Genomic DNA, 14,912 nt, shown 5'->3' with positions numbered 1-14,912 from the left:
GGGCATGGCAGGGTATGATATGACAGCTGTCATAGCCTACCCTGCTCACCCAGTAAGTCTGTTTGTTTAATTAAGAAATTAATTAATTTGTTTCAAAATAAATATTTTAAACACTAAGACAAAAAGGAAAGAATAATAAATTGGCTTGGGTATATATAGGCCAATGTTCACGCAAGAACTGTCATTCTGACTGACAACCGGAGAACAACAGATATTAAATAACCTACTGTTAGAGTTATATAATGTAGTCTTGTGTTTTATTAAAATTGATTATAATTGATATTTCAAAAGGATATGCACTTGTGCGTGGCGTGAACTGCTGCACACTCGCACTGCAATGCAAGATTTTCATAAAATATAATAACTTGTAGAAATCGAATATTCAAGCTGTTTATTCATTTTTCCACCCATGAACGAAAAACGTAAATTTAAGCTGAATTCTCGTTTTTCGTTTTTTGGAGAAAAAAAAACAAAAAACCGAAAAAGGAGCCGTTTTCTCATTTTTCTACTTTCAATATTAAATCAAAAAACGAATGATACACGGATTGAAAAATCTTCAAGTACTTAAATCACTAAAGCTGAAATAAAAAAAGTTAAAGCTAAATATGTCTATTTAAAAAACAAATAAATATGATAAAAGCATGTCACAAAATTGCTAAAATTTAAAACTGAAAATATAAACAAAAACTAATTCAACATTAAAAAATTGCATTTAAATAATACTAAAACCGTTTTTTTTTGTAAACAATGTTTATTTCAAACCTGAAATTTGTCATGCTTGAATAACCTCTATGAATTATGTAATTTTTACCCATATATATATATAAAATTGAAGTTGGCACATGCGTTGTGTCTGGTTTTTGTAACAGGAATACAACTTTCAATACAGCGAGAGAGGCAATGACTGCATAAGGGACCTCCTTAAAGGACAAAATTCCTCTAGGGATCAAAATGAGGCCATTGCTGGATTTGCACTATTTTTTAGAGACATGGAAGGAGAAACAGCTTACTGTAGAAGGACCTTTTATGTCAGCGATTGGTCATATTTCATCTATAGTGGATTGGAATTCTTTATCTATAGTATTTGATGGAGTTTATTATGTTTTTTGTGTTAATTTTACAAGTTTAAGTGCTGATCCTACAGTTAATGCAGAGAAAAACTGAAGGGCAAAAAAACAAAGTAGCTGTGTAAAAATAGCTGTTTTATGAATGCTTTTGTGTTTTTACACTGTTTCTCTTCTCCTATAGGCGGGAACTCTGGAGCCAACAGTTCAGCTGGACAGTAGAAAGAAAGGTATGGTAGATAACCGAACGGGCTCACTCGGCCCTCATCACCACGTAGCCAGCGACTCCAATTTGCAGGCAGGTGGTGGTGGGGCTTACCAGCTTTCCTACGCCACCCTCCGTCAACCCCCACCCCCAGATGCCAACATGGCTGACTGGGCTAGCAAGCACCTGAACATGCACACCCAGGGCCTGTTCCGCCGCCGAGTTTCCATCGCCAACATGCTGTCCTGGAACCGCGGCTCCATCAAGAAGCCTATGCTGATGACCAACGACCGCAATGTACGCAAAGAAGCCTGCGAGATGTTTAAGCTCGTCCAGGCATACATGGGTGACCGGCCCTCACGGCTGGACCGGCGCCACGCGGCTCTCCTCATTGTCACCAAGTGCTGGGGCATGCAGGGCCTGAGGGACGAGCTCTACGTCCAACTCGTGAGGCAGACCACAGGCAACACAAGTCCACGCAACCTGGCAGCAGGCTGGGAGCTCATGGCTGTGTGCCTTGCCTTCTTCGCTCCTTCACCCAAGTTCTGCTGCTACCTGGAAGGCTACATTCAGCGGCACATGGAGCCAGCCAATGACAAGAAAAGTGAGTTTGTCAATTCATTATTTTAAAAAAAGACGTACTACACTAGGCTTATAGGGTGTGTGTTTTTTTCCAAATCAGCAAAAAGCTGTTTAGACAGGACACATTCTTATGCTCTGAAACAACTGAATGAAACTGAAGGCCTCGAGACATTTTTTAAATATGTCTCGCCTTAAAAATGCAAAGAACACTTTCTGTGTGAAAAACCTGAGGGGCCAGCCTCAGACAGATCCATTTCAAACACACCCACTCGATTACAAAATGGATTGCTGTGGTCTAATAACAGGCTGTTTGTTCAAACAACATATTGACCTGTAAAGCCACTTTCTGTATTGCTTTAGTTGTTTTTATATTTAATAATAATATATATAAAGATTTAAATAAATGCTGTTCTTTTGAACTTTCTATTCATCCTGAAAAAATGTACCACGGTTTCCACAAAAATATTAAGCACAACTGTTTTCAACATTGATAATAAGAAAAAATGTTTTTTGAACATCAGATCAGCATATTAGAATGAAAAGCAGAAAATTCAGCTTTGAAAGTGAAGTGAAAAAAAAGTGAAAGTGAAAAAGTGAAAGTGACATGACATGTGGCCAAGTATGGTTACCCATAGTGCTCTGCACTTATCCCATCCTAAGTGCACACACACAGCAGTGAACACACACACCGTGAACACACACCCAGAGCAGTGGGCAGCCATTTATGCTGCAGCACCCGGGGAGCAGTTGGGGGTTCGGTGCCTTGCTCAAGGGCACCTCAGTCGTGGTATTGAAGGTGGAAGAGAATGCTGTACATTCACTCCCCCCACCTACAATCCCTGCCGGTACGAGACGCGAACCCGCAACCTTTGGGTTACGAGTCCAACTCTCTAACCATTAGGCCACGACTTCCCCACAACTTGATGTCACAGAAATAAATTACATTTTAAAATATATTAAAACAGAAGCAGATATTTATTCCATAACAGCGTGTATACATATAATTAATTGTTTTTGATTATTTTAGTTATCAGATGACAACACCTTCTTGTATATGGGTTATTTAATAGGTTGTTTTGGTTTTTGTGTTTTCATTGCAGTAACCCAGTACATATTGGACCAGCAGGATATTAAGAAGAAGAACTCAAAGTCAAGGAAGAAGAGAAAGCAGAACTCAGAGGAAACAGAAGGTAGGGGTATTTTTAAACTATGGATGATTCCTTATCTGAGACACTTTGGAACATAAAAGAGTAAACTGCCCTTTAAAGTCACTTTGTTCAGTTTGTTGAAATTTAATGTAATGGTTCAACCAGAGATTTATTGCACCACTATGAAATATACTGAAGGAGAATTGGATGTTGGTATGCAGGCCTCTGTAGAGATATATTGAGTGCTTTTCATTGTCATGTCTAGCTGCATCGATTATTTGCCATGTCAGTAAAACTGTTAATTAGCCCTTTTGGGCAGGATGCATCACGTGTGCTTATCAGTAAATGACAGTGCCTCCATATGGTGATTCTTTGACCTTGTGACTGTTACCACAATGAGTGGTCCTGATGATCTCATCAAATTTCTGCCTACCCATAGCCATGGCATTGACCGCAGTGAGGACCCCTCACACTGGGTCTCACTGCCTGCAGGAATGGCATAACAGTGACTCACAGCCGCTGCTGCAGACCTACTCATGAGACGTCTCTAGTCACAAGCCCATTAGACCAGCACCAGCCACTGGCCACTTGAAGGAGCAGGATATGGCTCATATGCCTGCCCTGGCCTGCATTGTTTTTGAGTCACTTAGTTGGATCTGATGGGCAGATGTCCAGATGAGTGGGTCGACTTCACAGATACTGCTGCAGCTGGGTGTGAGTCACTGTGGGGGATTCTTGAGGTTGGATCTGGACTAAATGTGCAGGGCTGGCTCAGCTGAGGAGTTTATTGGGATGTTAAGTTGGAAGCCCTGATGATGGAGCCATTGTAAAACAGGAATTTACACATCTCCCTGACATAGGGAGTCACTACAAAGATCTGTGTGGTCTCATTTGTGGCCTCTGAATAGATTGTTGTTTCCTCTGGCTTTCCTTCACTTTATTGTTGCCTTTCATTTCAAATGAGTGTAAGCTGTTGTTTCAAAGTCAGACCACCAGCACTTTTATTCAGTCATGCAAAATATCAGAATCAGTCTGCATATATGAATGCAGCGGAATCTGTATGTTTACCCTGTAAATGAACTGTTTAGGTTCAGGAATCCAGGGAAAAAAAGAGATCAAGGGTAAATTTATGATGCAGTATATCTCATTAGACGTAATTGCAGTCTGGTGCGCGGAAATTAACAAGAGGTTGTGTCAACATGCATGTGTGTCACCTGTTTGCCATAAATCTGAAGAGGTGTCGAGTTTGAGGCACATTCCAGAGAAGATGCTTTTTATTGCCACACCGATTTTTACCATCTGGCTGCTTTAGTTAAGATTCGCAAAGCCTGTATTAGAAATGCCCCCTATGGATTTTACTTTGGAGTTATGAAGCTCTCTTGAAACCAGAGGAATCCTTGGAGAACGACTGTGGTTTCTCTAAAACGCTAAGCATAGGCTGCTATAAATTCTGCATTGCTGAATGTACAATAAATCACAGGGATTCTACAAGCCTGGAGTTTGTTTTACAATCTGACATCAAGTGATTTCTGGGAATATAATTTATTTCCAACTAGTGGAAAATGTTCTGCGATGTCTACTTTTATAGTCCTAATGTCCTTGGCTCTTACATAACAGAAGTACAAGACAGCACATTGATGAAACGCAGCCTAGTAGAAAACCCTCTGTTTATTTAGTCTCCTTTAGTTCACATGTTGATTTGATGAGTCACGACTAACAGAATGTGCTGGCAGGAATTCATCCTCCACACTTTTGATAGACCTAAATCTTCATTTTTCATTCATTGTTAAAACGGTGACTCATTTTGAAGTGCCTCACTCCCCACGTGCCGCTGTGATCCCATGATCGTTGATTCCATGACAACTATTATGGAGCAATTTAGCCATGTTCCAGACAAAGAAATGTGTCAGTTCTCAAAGCCTTTACCTTGTAAAACAGGTTTTGATGCATTAGATGTAAATCTGTCAGCGATTAGACTTGCAGGCCCCGTGTCTAAGAATAATAGTAATCACTCATGTCTTTTTGTCTCCAGCTCTCCCCATCAGCACATATGCCAAGTACTGCTACCGGAAGCTCCAGAAAGTGTCAGTCACTGGAGGGAAAAAGGTGAGTTTTGATCAAATACACTGAAGGAGAATCAGGTGTTTAAGAAAGAGAAAAATAAGTAGTGTTTTATGTTTTTCCCATAAAGGGTCTCCGTAAGCCCAGTTTGGAGGAGGTAGACCACAGTCGGCGTGCCATCATAACCCCTTCGCTGTTTGGCAGCTCTCTAGAGGAAGTGATGGAGCGGCAGAGTGAACTCTTCCCAGACAGGAAGTTGCCGTGGGTGCAAGTGCAGCTGTCTCAGTATGTGCTAGCTCTGGGCGGAGCGCAGACTGAGGGCATATTCAGGTAAGACCTGCTCAGATTCCTGCTAATTAGGTAGAATAGAAGAACAGACTATGTTTTACTATACGAGTGTATTGACTAGTACATAATTTGCAAAAAGTTGCGAAGCTACTAATTTTAACTACATTTTTCATAATGTGACTTTAGAACAGGTGTTTTCTAATAGAGTAGCTTTTCCAGTCACAAGATACTTTTTGTAGCCTGTTAACAAGGAGCAGTGTGACGTGACAAAACACTTTATATCTTTTTGGCATATGCAGCTCAAAGGGTCAAATATTAACATGCTAACTGAACCGATTCAGTTACACTGTTGTTCAAAAAGGCTGCATTTTTTGATCATAAATACAATAATACAGTAATATTGTGAAATGTAATTTAAAATAAATGTTTTCTATTTTAATACATTTTAAAATGCAATTAATTCCTTTGATGCAAACTGAGTTTTCAGCAGACATTACTCACATGATCCTTCAGAATTCTAATGTTCTAGCAGATTAAATAATTAATAAAAAAGAGCAATTCTAATATGCTGATTTGGCGCTCAAGAAACATTTATCGTTTTTGAAAACGTTTGAAAGCTGCTTAATATTTTTGTGTAAACCATGTATTATTTTTCTTTTGAATGGTAGTATGTTTAAATCAGGTTCTAGTTTTATTAAAAATCTGGACCAAAAATGTCTGCTTTTTTAATATCTTAGGAATATTCTCTCCAAACTCTGTAAGACATGGGGCATAACTCTTAACACTTTCTTAACTCACTAGCACTTGCGCATTCATAACTATGGTGTGTTGTCTCCCTCTGGTGGTCCTTGAATGTAAAGTTACCGTCTCCTCCTACAGGGTTCCTGGTGACATTGATGAAGTTAATGCACTGAAGCTTCAGGTGGACCAGTGGAGGATTCCTGAAAATCTGTCTGACCCCAATGTTCCTGGTGAGTAACTATTCTCATGCATTTACAATAATATTACATAGCCAAAGAAAATATGTACTGGCATTTCATTATCATACCAAAAATATTTAAATATTAATTGTTTTTCCTCAGCCTCTCTGTTGAAGCTGTGGTACCGTGAGCTGGAGGAGCCTCTCATCCCCATGAGTTTCTACAAGCAGTGTGTCAGTAACTATGATGATCCTGTGGCAGCCATCAGCGTGGTGCAGTCGCTGCCTGAGCTCAACCGCCTGGTGCTGTGCTACTTCATCCACTTCCTACAGGTATTCACAACACTCAACAAACACACACACACAATAGGCAGCAAATGCATAAAAATGTCTTTTGACTTATCGCACTGCTCTGACGCATTTCCCATGTCTTCCTCAGGTTTTTGCTCAGCCTGCAAACGTTGCAGTCACTAAAATGGACGTGAACAACCTTGCTATGGTAATGGCTCCTAATTGCCTTCGGTGCCAATCGGACGACCCCCGTGTCATATTTGAGAACACCCGCAAAGAGATGTCTTTCTTGCGAATGCTCATTGTACATCTGGACACAAGCTTCATAGAGGGCATTGTTTAAAGTTATTTTTACTTCTTATTAGCAGAACACGAATCAGTGATACACAACCAACCTGCTTACAAACACAGTCACAAATATGACATTGTGGACAAAAACTAAAAACCTAGGACAAAAGTACAGTTTTAAGGATGATTGTGGGTTTTTTTCACTGTTTCACTGTTACTTTCATTATTTAATTGTGTTCTGTACACTTCATTGATATAAAGACTGTTGAATTTGTAATTCATGTCAGAAATGTTATCCCTTGTTCTTTGCATGCTCAAAAGCATGAAAAAAAATGTAAATCTTCAGTTCCAATGGTCATGAATTGTTAACTGTTTAAATATGTTAATGTGCATTGCAAGGGTCAAAGTTAAAAATAACTTGCATGGATGCATTGCTTTGTGAGCACTCAAATGCTGTTTGCTTGTTTTGTATAGTAAGTCAGAGAGTGAGAGTCATTAAGAAACCACTTTTTGTTTGTTCTCTGACAGTATCTTTGTGTATTTGTGGATTTTAAAAAAAAGATCATCTGTTATGTCATGTACAGGACAAATGTGTAAGTGTGAAAACTTTAATTATAGAAAAGAGAAAAATAGTTTTTGTTAGATAGGGTGTGACTTTTTCATACTCTAATTTAAGTACAGTATTTTAAGAAGTGAAAGTTTTCTATTTTATTTTACGATTTTATGTTATGTTTTGTTAAAACTTGTTATTCCCTGATAATCAGGAATGTCATTTATGCAAAATTGTCCAGAGTCTTGAAATGGTACATTTTTAGCTCCCATTGGAAGTCCGCAGCCCCATACATACCATTTAGATCTACTACTTTTGAGAGCGTTTGTAAATGAATATATTAAGTGATAATGGAATTATATGCCATTATATGATGCCTGTAAAATTGCATTTGAAGAATTAAAATGTAAAATCTTGGAAAAGAGTCAATAAAATTCATGACATCTAAAAAGACGGGTACCCTTTGTGTAATGTTCTTTTTGAGTTTTTGTATGTAAATAAAGCTTGTAAATAGTGCTTATTTTACTGACGTTACGTATAAATGGAACTGAGTGGTGGTGAGTGTTGTGTCGCGGTGCCAATGATAAATTTCTTCAATGCAGTCAATGAAGCTCGAGAAGCAGAGTTCCAGATGTTAAAATAAGACTTTATTAAACAAAGTAACAAAGCCGAGATAACGGCAGCCGCATCTGAAGTCTCTGTCTGTCCGTACATCCGTTTCATACCTTTTTCTCTTACCAAAGTTGGTAGTTCCGGTTTTTTATTGGTTATGCCTGTCTGGTTTGCCACAATTTATTACTAGCACACCTGGTCCATCTTTTAATGATGGAATTTGGCCAAATCAACCATTTTTTAAAAACTTTAATTTTGCCGCTTCCCATTGGTTGGCTGTGGTCCCATGAGACATACATCAAATCTGTTTACTAGTTACTGTCTACTTCTGGAAATCACCCAAAGTTCATTGGGTTACTCAAGTTCACTGGTACAATCCAATGTAAACCACTGACACTGCCCAATGGAAGGGCCCTCATACATACAATCCTCATTAAGACATCCAGTATTGAGAATAACTAAACATATTGATTAGTATATTGATTACTTTCATGATTATACATAATATTTTGAGTAAGATAATACCATATTTGAGTAAATAACATAAAAGGTAATAGAAATACACAATATGAGTTGTTGGAAAATAGATTTAAAAAATCTAAACACTTGTATTTAGTATTCTGTGCTATTGGCTGATTATGTATGAGCAAAATATTCTATACACCTTTTGGATTGTGTATGTATTTTGTGTGAAATGGATGTTGAGGAATCTAATAAAGTTTCATAAAGATGTTACATTTTATTTGTGATTTATTTGTTAGAAAATATGGTAGAATTACTCTTTAAGCTCTATTTGTGTGTTTTACCTACATTATTTTACATGATGTAAATACACTACTGTTCAAAAGTTTAGGATCCATACGTTTTTTTAATGTTTTTAAAATGCTCACTAAAGCTGCATTTATTTGACCAAAAATACAGTAAAAACAGTAATATTGTGAAATATTGTTACAATATAAAATAACTGTTTTATATTTTAATATAATTTAAAATGTAATTAATTCCTGTGATGTAAAGCTGAATTTTCAGCATCATTACAGCAGTCTTCAGTGTCACATGATCCTTCAGAAATCATTCTAATATGCTGATTTGCTGCTCAAGAAACATATCTTGTGTCGAAAACACTTGTGCATCTCAAACCGTGGAAACTGTATTAAATTTTTTCAGGATTCTCAGATGAATAGAATGGTCAAAAGAACAGCATTTATTTGAAATATGAATCTTAAAAACATCAACAAATTCTTTATTACCAATTTATCAGTTTAACGCATCCTCGCTGAATAAAAGCATTACTTTCTTTAAAAATCAAAATCGTTCTGACCTCTTACTTTTTTAACGGTAGTGTAATGTAATGTCTGTGTACCTCACAATGAAGCTACTAGACGTCTATATAGACTCGAGGTTCTTACGCATGCGCGGTGGCGTTATTGTTCATACCGGTAGTCTGTGTGGAACACATTGGAAAATAGTAAGTGCGTGCATCTCGCGCCCAACGTGGCTACAATAAAAGAGCCTTTAATAGATGCACGACGCGCCTTTATAGTTAAAGAGACGGATATCACAACAGGTAACTGATGTTTATAGCATTTTATAATACTGTTTTCTCAATAGCAAGACTTTGGACGAGTACGGAATGTTTAAAGATATTGTTTTAGAAAATTGCGTGTGCAATAACAGATTTTAGGTAATGAAATCAAATAAATGTCGTAACTTGTGCGTCGGTAGATGCATGTTGTGATTTACAGCTTGTATTTGTGGGAGTGGCGATGATGTACTCGCCCATTACTAGTATCCATGTCATTATTTTCTTGGAGGGTGTGGGGCAGTCAGGAAGTTAATGTCTGCTTGTGTTTTCAGTAAGATGAATATTGATCCTGTAGGATTTCAAATCATCTTAAATTATGTTCTCTGTCTGCTTTTGGCTGTAGACGGGCAGAAATCTGGGAGCAACAAACAGTAGTGTAATATTGGAATATCTGGCATCTCTATTGTTTCCATTGTCATTGTCAGGCATTTGGGGGCTCCTGATAAAATCACAGTTAATTACTCTCACTTACATGACTACTCATGCAAGAGTAAATATCTAAATTAATATGTTTATAGTGTTTTGTAATTTATAATATTATGATTTATATAATTTTGCAACAATAATTCAAATTGTCATTTTGATAGTTAAAAAAATAAAAAAAATAAAATAAAACAAACAAAAAAATAATAATATATATATATGATTAAAAATTAATTTAAATATTAGTCTAATTAAATATTGTGATTGTTGTAATGACTGCTTATAGTTTTTCAACTTAATCATTAAAATTATTTTAATTATTATTATTCAATTAATTAATAATTTTAACTATTATAATAAAAATTGTGGTAATGTAGACTTGTAGCACGTAAAATAAATCTTTGGGTTTACTGTGAATCTCAAGCTGTGTTTGGCATGATTTTTTTAAGACAAAGCTCCATTTAAAAGAACCCTCATCGGTAACTTAGATGTTATATTTTTCCTTTTTCATCTCATAATGTGTGTTTTTTTATCCACTGTTTATAAATAGTTTGTGATTTACTGAATAGGATTTATTGTGTGAATAATATAGTAAAAAGTTGACCGTTAAAGGAAAAGTTTTCAATTGCTGAAAATGTACTCTCCCTCAGTCCATCCAAGATAAAGATGAGTTTTTTTTTCTTCATCAGAAGAACAGATTTGGAGAAATTCAGCATTACATCACTTGCTCACCAATGGATCCTTTGAGGTGAATGGGTGCCGTCATAATGAGAGTCCAAACCACTGATAAAAACATTACAATAATTCACACGCATCCAGTCCATCAATTAAAGTCTGTCTGTTTGTGAGAAACAACTCCATCAATAGGACGTTTTTATCTTCAAACCATTGCTTCCAGCTGAAATACATGTCCTCTATACATAATATTGCTTTCTCCACTGAGATAGTTTGATGAAGAAACAAAATCTACATCTTGGAAGGACAACAGAAAGATTTTTTTTACTTGTCACATGCTTAGACTTATTTGTTAAATTTGTTCCAGAACACTGCAATAATGTCAGTAACCAGTGATTGTTTACTTACTTAATACTTAATTGTTTTCCTTCCAAAACTGTTGCTGTGATACAGTTCAGTGCTACAGTTACTGTTATTAGTAGTTAGTTGTTACCAATATGTTTAAAAAACTAATAAATGTATAAGGTAAATTACTATAATGTAATTTTACTACATTTTTGAGAATTAATATTCTCTTTCTCTCGTGTTAGCTCTCAAATGGTCTACTTGTAAAAACAGTAATGGCACTGGCCTAAAGTAATGTAATGATCACTGGGAAGTTACTAAAATGTGACTCTTTCATATTACTTAGTTGCTGACATTATGAGCAAAATGCCTCCTAACAGACGAGGAATTAAGTTTGAGGTGGGCGCTGCTCTTGAAGCACGGGACAGTCTGAAGAACTGGCAAGTGCCATTCTTTTAAAAACACTTTTTTTTTTCTTAGCCTTTCTCTCACTCTGTTTTATAGAAAGCTCTCTCTGTGTGGTTTCACTCCCAGGTATGTTGCCAACATTGAGAAGATTGACTATGAGAACGAGAAGATCTTAATCCACTATCGCCAGTGGAGCCATCGCTACGATGAGTGGTTTGACTGGGCCAGTCCGTACCTGAGACCCGTGGAGAGGGTTCAGCTGAGGAGAGAGGGACGACAGGAAGACAGCTTTATCCCTGTGAGTCACAGACTGTGCTCCTTAAAAATCCCAGTATATGAAAGCTAATCTAGGATCAGCCTCATGTATAAGTCTGTTTACTGAGATGCGAAAGTGATGCTGCATAATGCGTCCTGTTGTAATTTCAACTGATTATTACTGTGTGGATCACACGAGCAAATCCTAAATAACCAATATACAGTATCAACCCTCTACGGACACCTTGGCAATTGAATCGCCATTGGTTAGAAAATTTTTTAGGAAACTCGCCAAACATATATATATATATTTATATATATATATAATATATATAGCTGAATCTATAATTAGAGATACATTTGGCATTGCAGTAAGTTAAGAAAAAAAATTTTCACTAACAGATTTGTTTTTCAGTATCTTATTGAAAACATATTTAATTTTAATAATTCAGTGCTTGCCAAACACAAGTTACTTCCTTTTTTTTACTTTTAATGAAAAAACAGATGTCTTTATGGTATTGTTTGTCAACTCTGTTATGGATAAATTAGCCAATGTGTAGAAATAACAATAAATTATAACAGGAAAAATCCTTCTTGTTTCATTAGACAAACAGTCCTTACATTCCATCACTTGAAACTATATATAATATGCATATATAGCTGGTAATCGACCGCTCAGTCATCCGTTTTCTATTTTAATATATCTTAAAATCTAACTTATTTCTGATCATTTTTCAGTGTCACATGATTCTTTAGAAATTATATGCTGATATGCTGCTCATAAAACATCTCTTATCAATGCTGAAAACTGCTGCTTAATATTTTTATGGAAACTAGCATATATTTTTCAGGATTCTTTGATGGATTAAAATAGTAATCTTTTGTAAAATTTTAAATGTCTTTACTGTCACTTTTGATCAATTTAGTGCATCCTTACTGAATAAAAGTATCAATTTCTGTAAAAAAATAAATCAATCTTTGTTTATATTAGTTACGTGGTGCAACCAGCATGCAGAAACATGGACAAAAAACAAAACAAAACAGGAAACAGTATCATATTAGGACCCCTACAGACCCTCATGACTATGAATCAAGGTCAATAAATGTCTTAAAAATCACCTGATCATAATCTGACCCTAAATTCTCATTGGTTGAGGCACATTTAAAGCCACTGAAAAAAATCAGTTAATTTCATAATTAATTTTGTTTTCATTCATATTTTTTTGCAGGGATTTCATGTGAATGACAAAATTCTTGCCAGTTGGTCCGATTGTCGATTTTATCCTGCAAAAGTCTTGGCCGTCAATAAAGATGGTAAGTAGTTGCCATATTCATTGCATTAAACAGGTGTGTTACATGAACAGATTCTTGTCCAAATTTAAATGCAATGATTCATATTTGATTTTATTTATCCTGCAGAATCCTACACTGTTAAGTTCTATGATGGTGTTATCCAAACAGTCAAAGGAATCCATGTGAAGCCCTTCACCAAAGAGGTTTATTTTGCATTTGTATCCCATTCATGTTGCACCTCTATTTCAGTACTCATTTTGGCCTTCTCACTCTTTACTCATTCTCTCATTCTCACCAAATAGAGAAGAAAGAAACTAACTGCTAAAAATGAAGAGAAGCCCATAGTAAAAAAGACAGAAAAGGACAAGAAAATGCAGGAGGAGAGTGAAGTCAATGGCGGTAAACAAGCAGCAGGGCAAACTGACAGTGTTCCTGAGGAAGAGGCGAATGAGATCTCAGATTTGGATGGAGAAGAAGGTGAACAGAAGAAAAGAAATGGGAATGGGACATGCCTTGAAGTGGAAGATATAAGCATAAAGGAGGAATATGAGGAGAGGGGCTTGGAGCGAATAGGGCAGCACAATTACAGTAAGTCATTTCTGAAGAAGGTCTCAGGGCCTGAGGAGAAAGAAGAGGAAGCCGCAGTGAATATGGAGGACTCTGTGGTGTTTGACATGGGTGTGAACTTTAATAAGGGGATGGTAAAGAGAAATGAGACAGAGGAAGCAGAAGTTCACGTGGAACAAAAAGAGGAGGAAATCAAAGGAAAGTTTGTTCCTCATGACAGAAAGTCACGGAGGCAGCGCATAAGAAGTACGTACAAAGTTAAACTTAGATTTAAAAAAAAAATTTGACAGTAGGCAAGTGACTTGTAAATTGATTTTCCTGGAAAATATAAACACTGCAGTTCAGTTGGGCTTTCAAAAGTTGTTTGTTTGAAAATCCTGACCAGCCCTACCTGGCAACAGTGGCTCAACCAATAATGTGAACTTGGGGGTGGGGCTATTGGATTGTCTGATTAGTGGCAGGGCGTGTTTGGGAAACCAGTAGGAAAACAATCATTATTAACTCCATGTGTTTGGCTACACGAATAACGATATGTACGATATGGCTTAGTGCGATAATCAAATCACAAAGGGTGCGATATACGTGCAATACATGTGGTATGTGTTTCAGAGTGAAGCACAGCACTGTGTTCTTTTACACACGAGCAGGTCATGATTCAGTGTTTTCCGGGTCTCAGTGTGCAGTGCTGCTCCACACACACTGATCTCTGCATCTGCTCTGAGTTTGGGTAGCATATAACATTATAGCATTTGTGAACCATCTTCCCAAACTTGTAATTAGAGGCTTTAAGGGCCCTTTGCTCTAACCATGTCCTATACCAGGGGTGCCCAAACTCGGTCCTGGAGGGCTGGTGTCCTGCAGAGTTTATAGAATCTAAAATTATATAGTGAGATTTATAATACTTAGTTATAGAAACGCAAACTGTGGAAAAAGAATATTTATGGCACTCAGAAATGTATGTAATGCAGTTGTTTTGACAAAGAAACAAAATACTAGTTTCAACATTATTTGTTCTTCAGACATTCCCCTTTAGAAGAAAATAAGTATCAGATTTATGAAAAGTGACCCACATTTGGTTTTTGACCATTGGAAATGTGTACAATTTAACGATTTACTCCTGGAGCCATATTGAGATCCTTCTTGAGTTACAGGCACGCACATTTGAGAAAAAAGAACATTTATGACACTCAAGCAGGTATGTCCTATACAATTGTTTTGATAGAGGGAAACAAGATACATTTCTAGTTTCAGCATTACTTATTCTTCAGACATTTCGCTTTAAATACAATAAGTATCAGCTGTGTACGAAGAGACCAACATTTGGTTTTTAAGAACTGAAAATGGGTAATATTC

The 14,912-nt window shown here is 36.7% G+C and overlaps 1 protein-coding gene and 1 pseudogene across 2 annotated transcripts in view; both read left to right on the top strand.

The window, feature by feature from the left end:
• The window catches only part of LOC107655064 (rho GTPase-activating protein 39-like), a 32,595-nt pseudogene extending 24,748 nt beyond the window's left edge, over nucleotides 1-7,847 (top strand).
• A 1,589-nt stretch (nucleotides 7,848-9,436) lies between these two features.
• Nucleotides 9,437-14,912, top strand: part of LOC107655063 (PHD finger protein 20-like) — a 10,886-nt gene continuing 5,410 nt past the window's right edge. For both annotated transcript variants that reach the window (XM_016442461.1, XM_016442460.1), the window contains exons 1-6: nucleotides 9,437-9,575; nucleotides 11,383-11,476; nucleotides 11,571-11,742; nucleotides 12,929-13,013; nucleotides 13,119-13,195; nucleotides 13,295-13,805. In XM_016442461.1, the coding sequence (XP_016297947.1) occupies nucleotides 11,394-11,476; nucleotides 11,571-11,742; nucleotides 12,929-13,013; nucleotides 13,119-13,195; nucleotides 13,295-13,805 (928 nt within the window). In that variant the 5' untranslated portion in view covers nucleotides 9,437-9,575; nucleotides 11,383-11,393. The remainder of the gene's footprint in view (nucleotides 9,576-11,382; nucleotides 11,477-11,570; nucleotides 11,743-12,928; nucleotides 13,014-13,118; nucleotides 13,196-13,294; nucleotides 13,806-14,912) is intronic.

The sequence above is a fragment of the Sinocyclocheilus anshuiensis genome, unplaced genomic scaffold (genome assembly GCF_001515605.1).
Source record: "Sinocyclocheilus anshuiensis isolate Anshui unplaced genomic scaffold, SAMN03320099.WGS_v1.1 scaffold1072, whole genome shotgun sequence".
Taxonomy (NCBI): Eukaryota; Metazoa; Chordata; class Actinopteri; order Cypriniformes; family Cyprinidae; genus Sinocyclocheilus; species Sinocyclocheilus anshuiensis.
The sequence above is the reverse complement of the archived record's forward strand: the minus strand, read 5'-3'. Positions and strand labels throughout refer to the sequence as shown.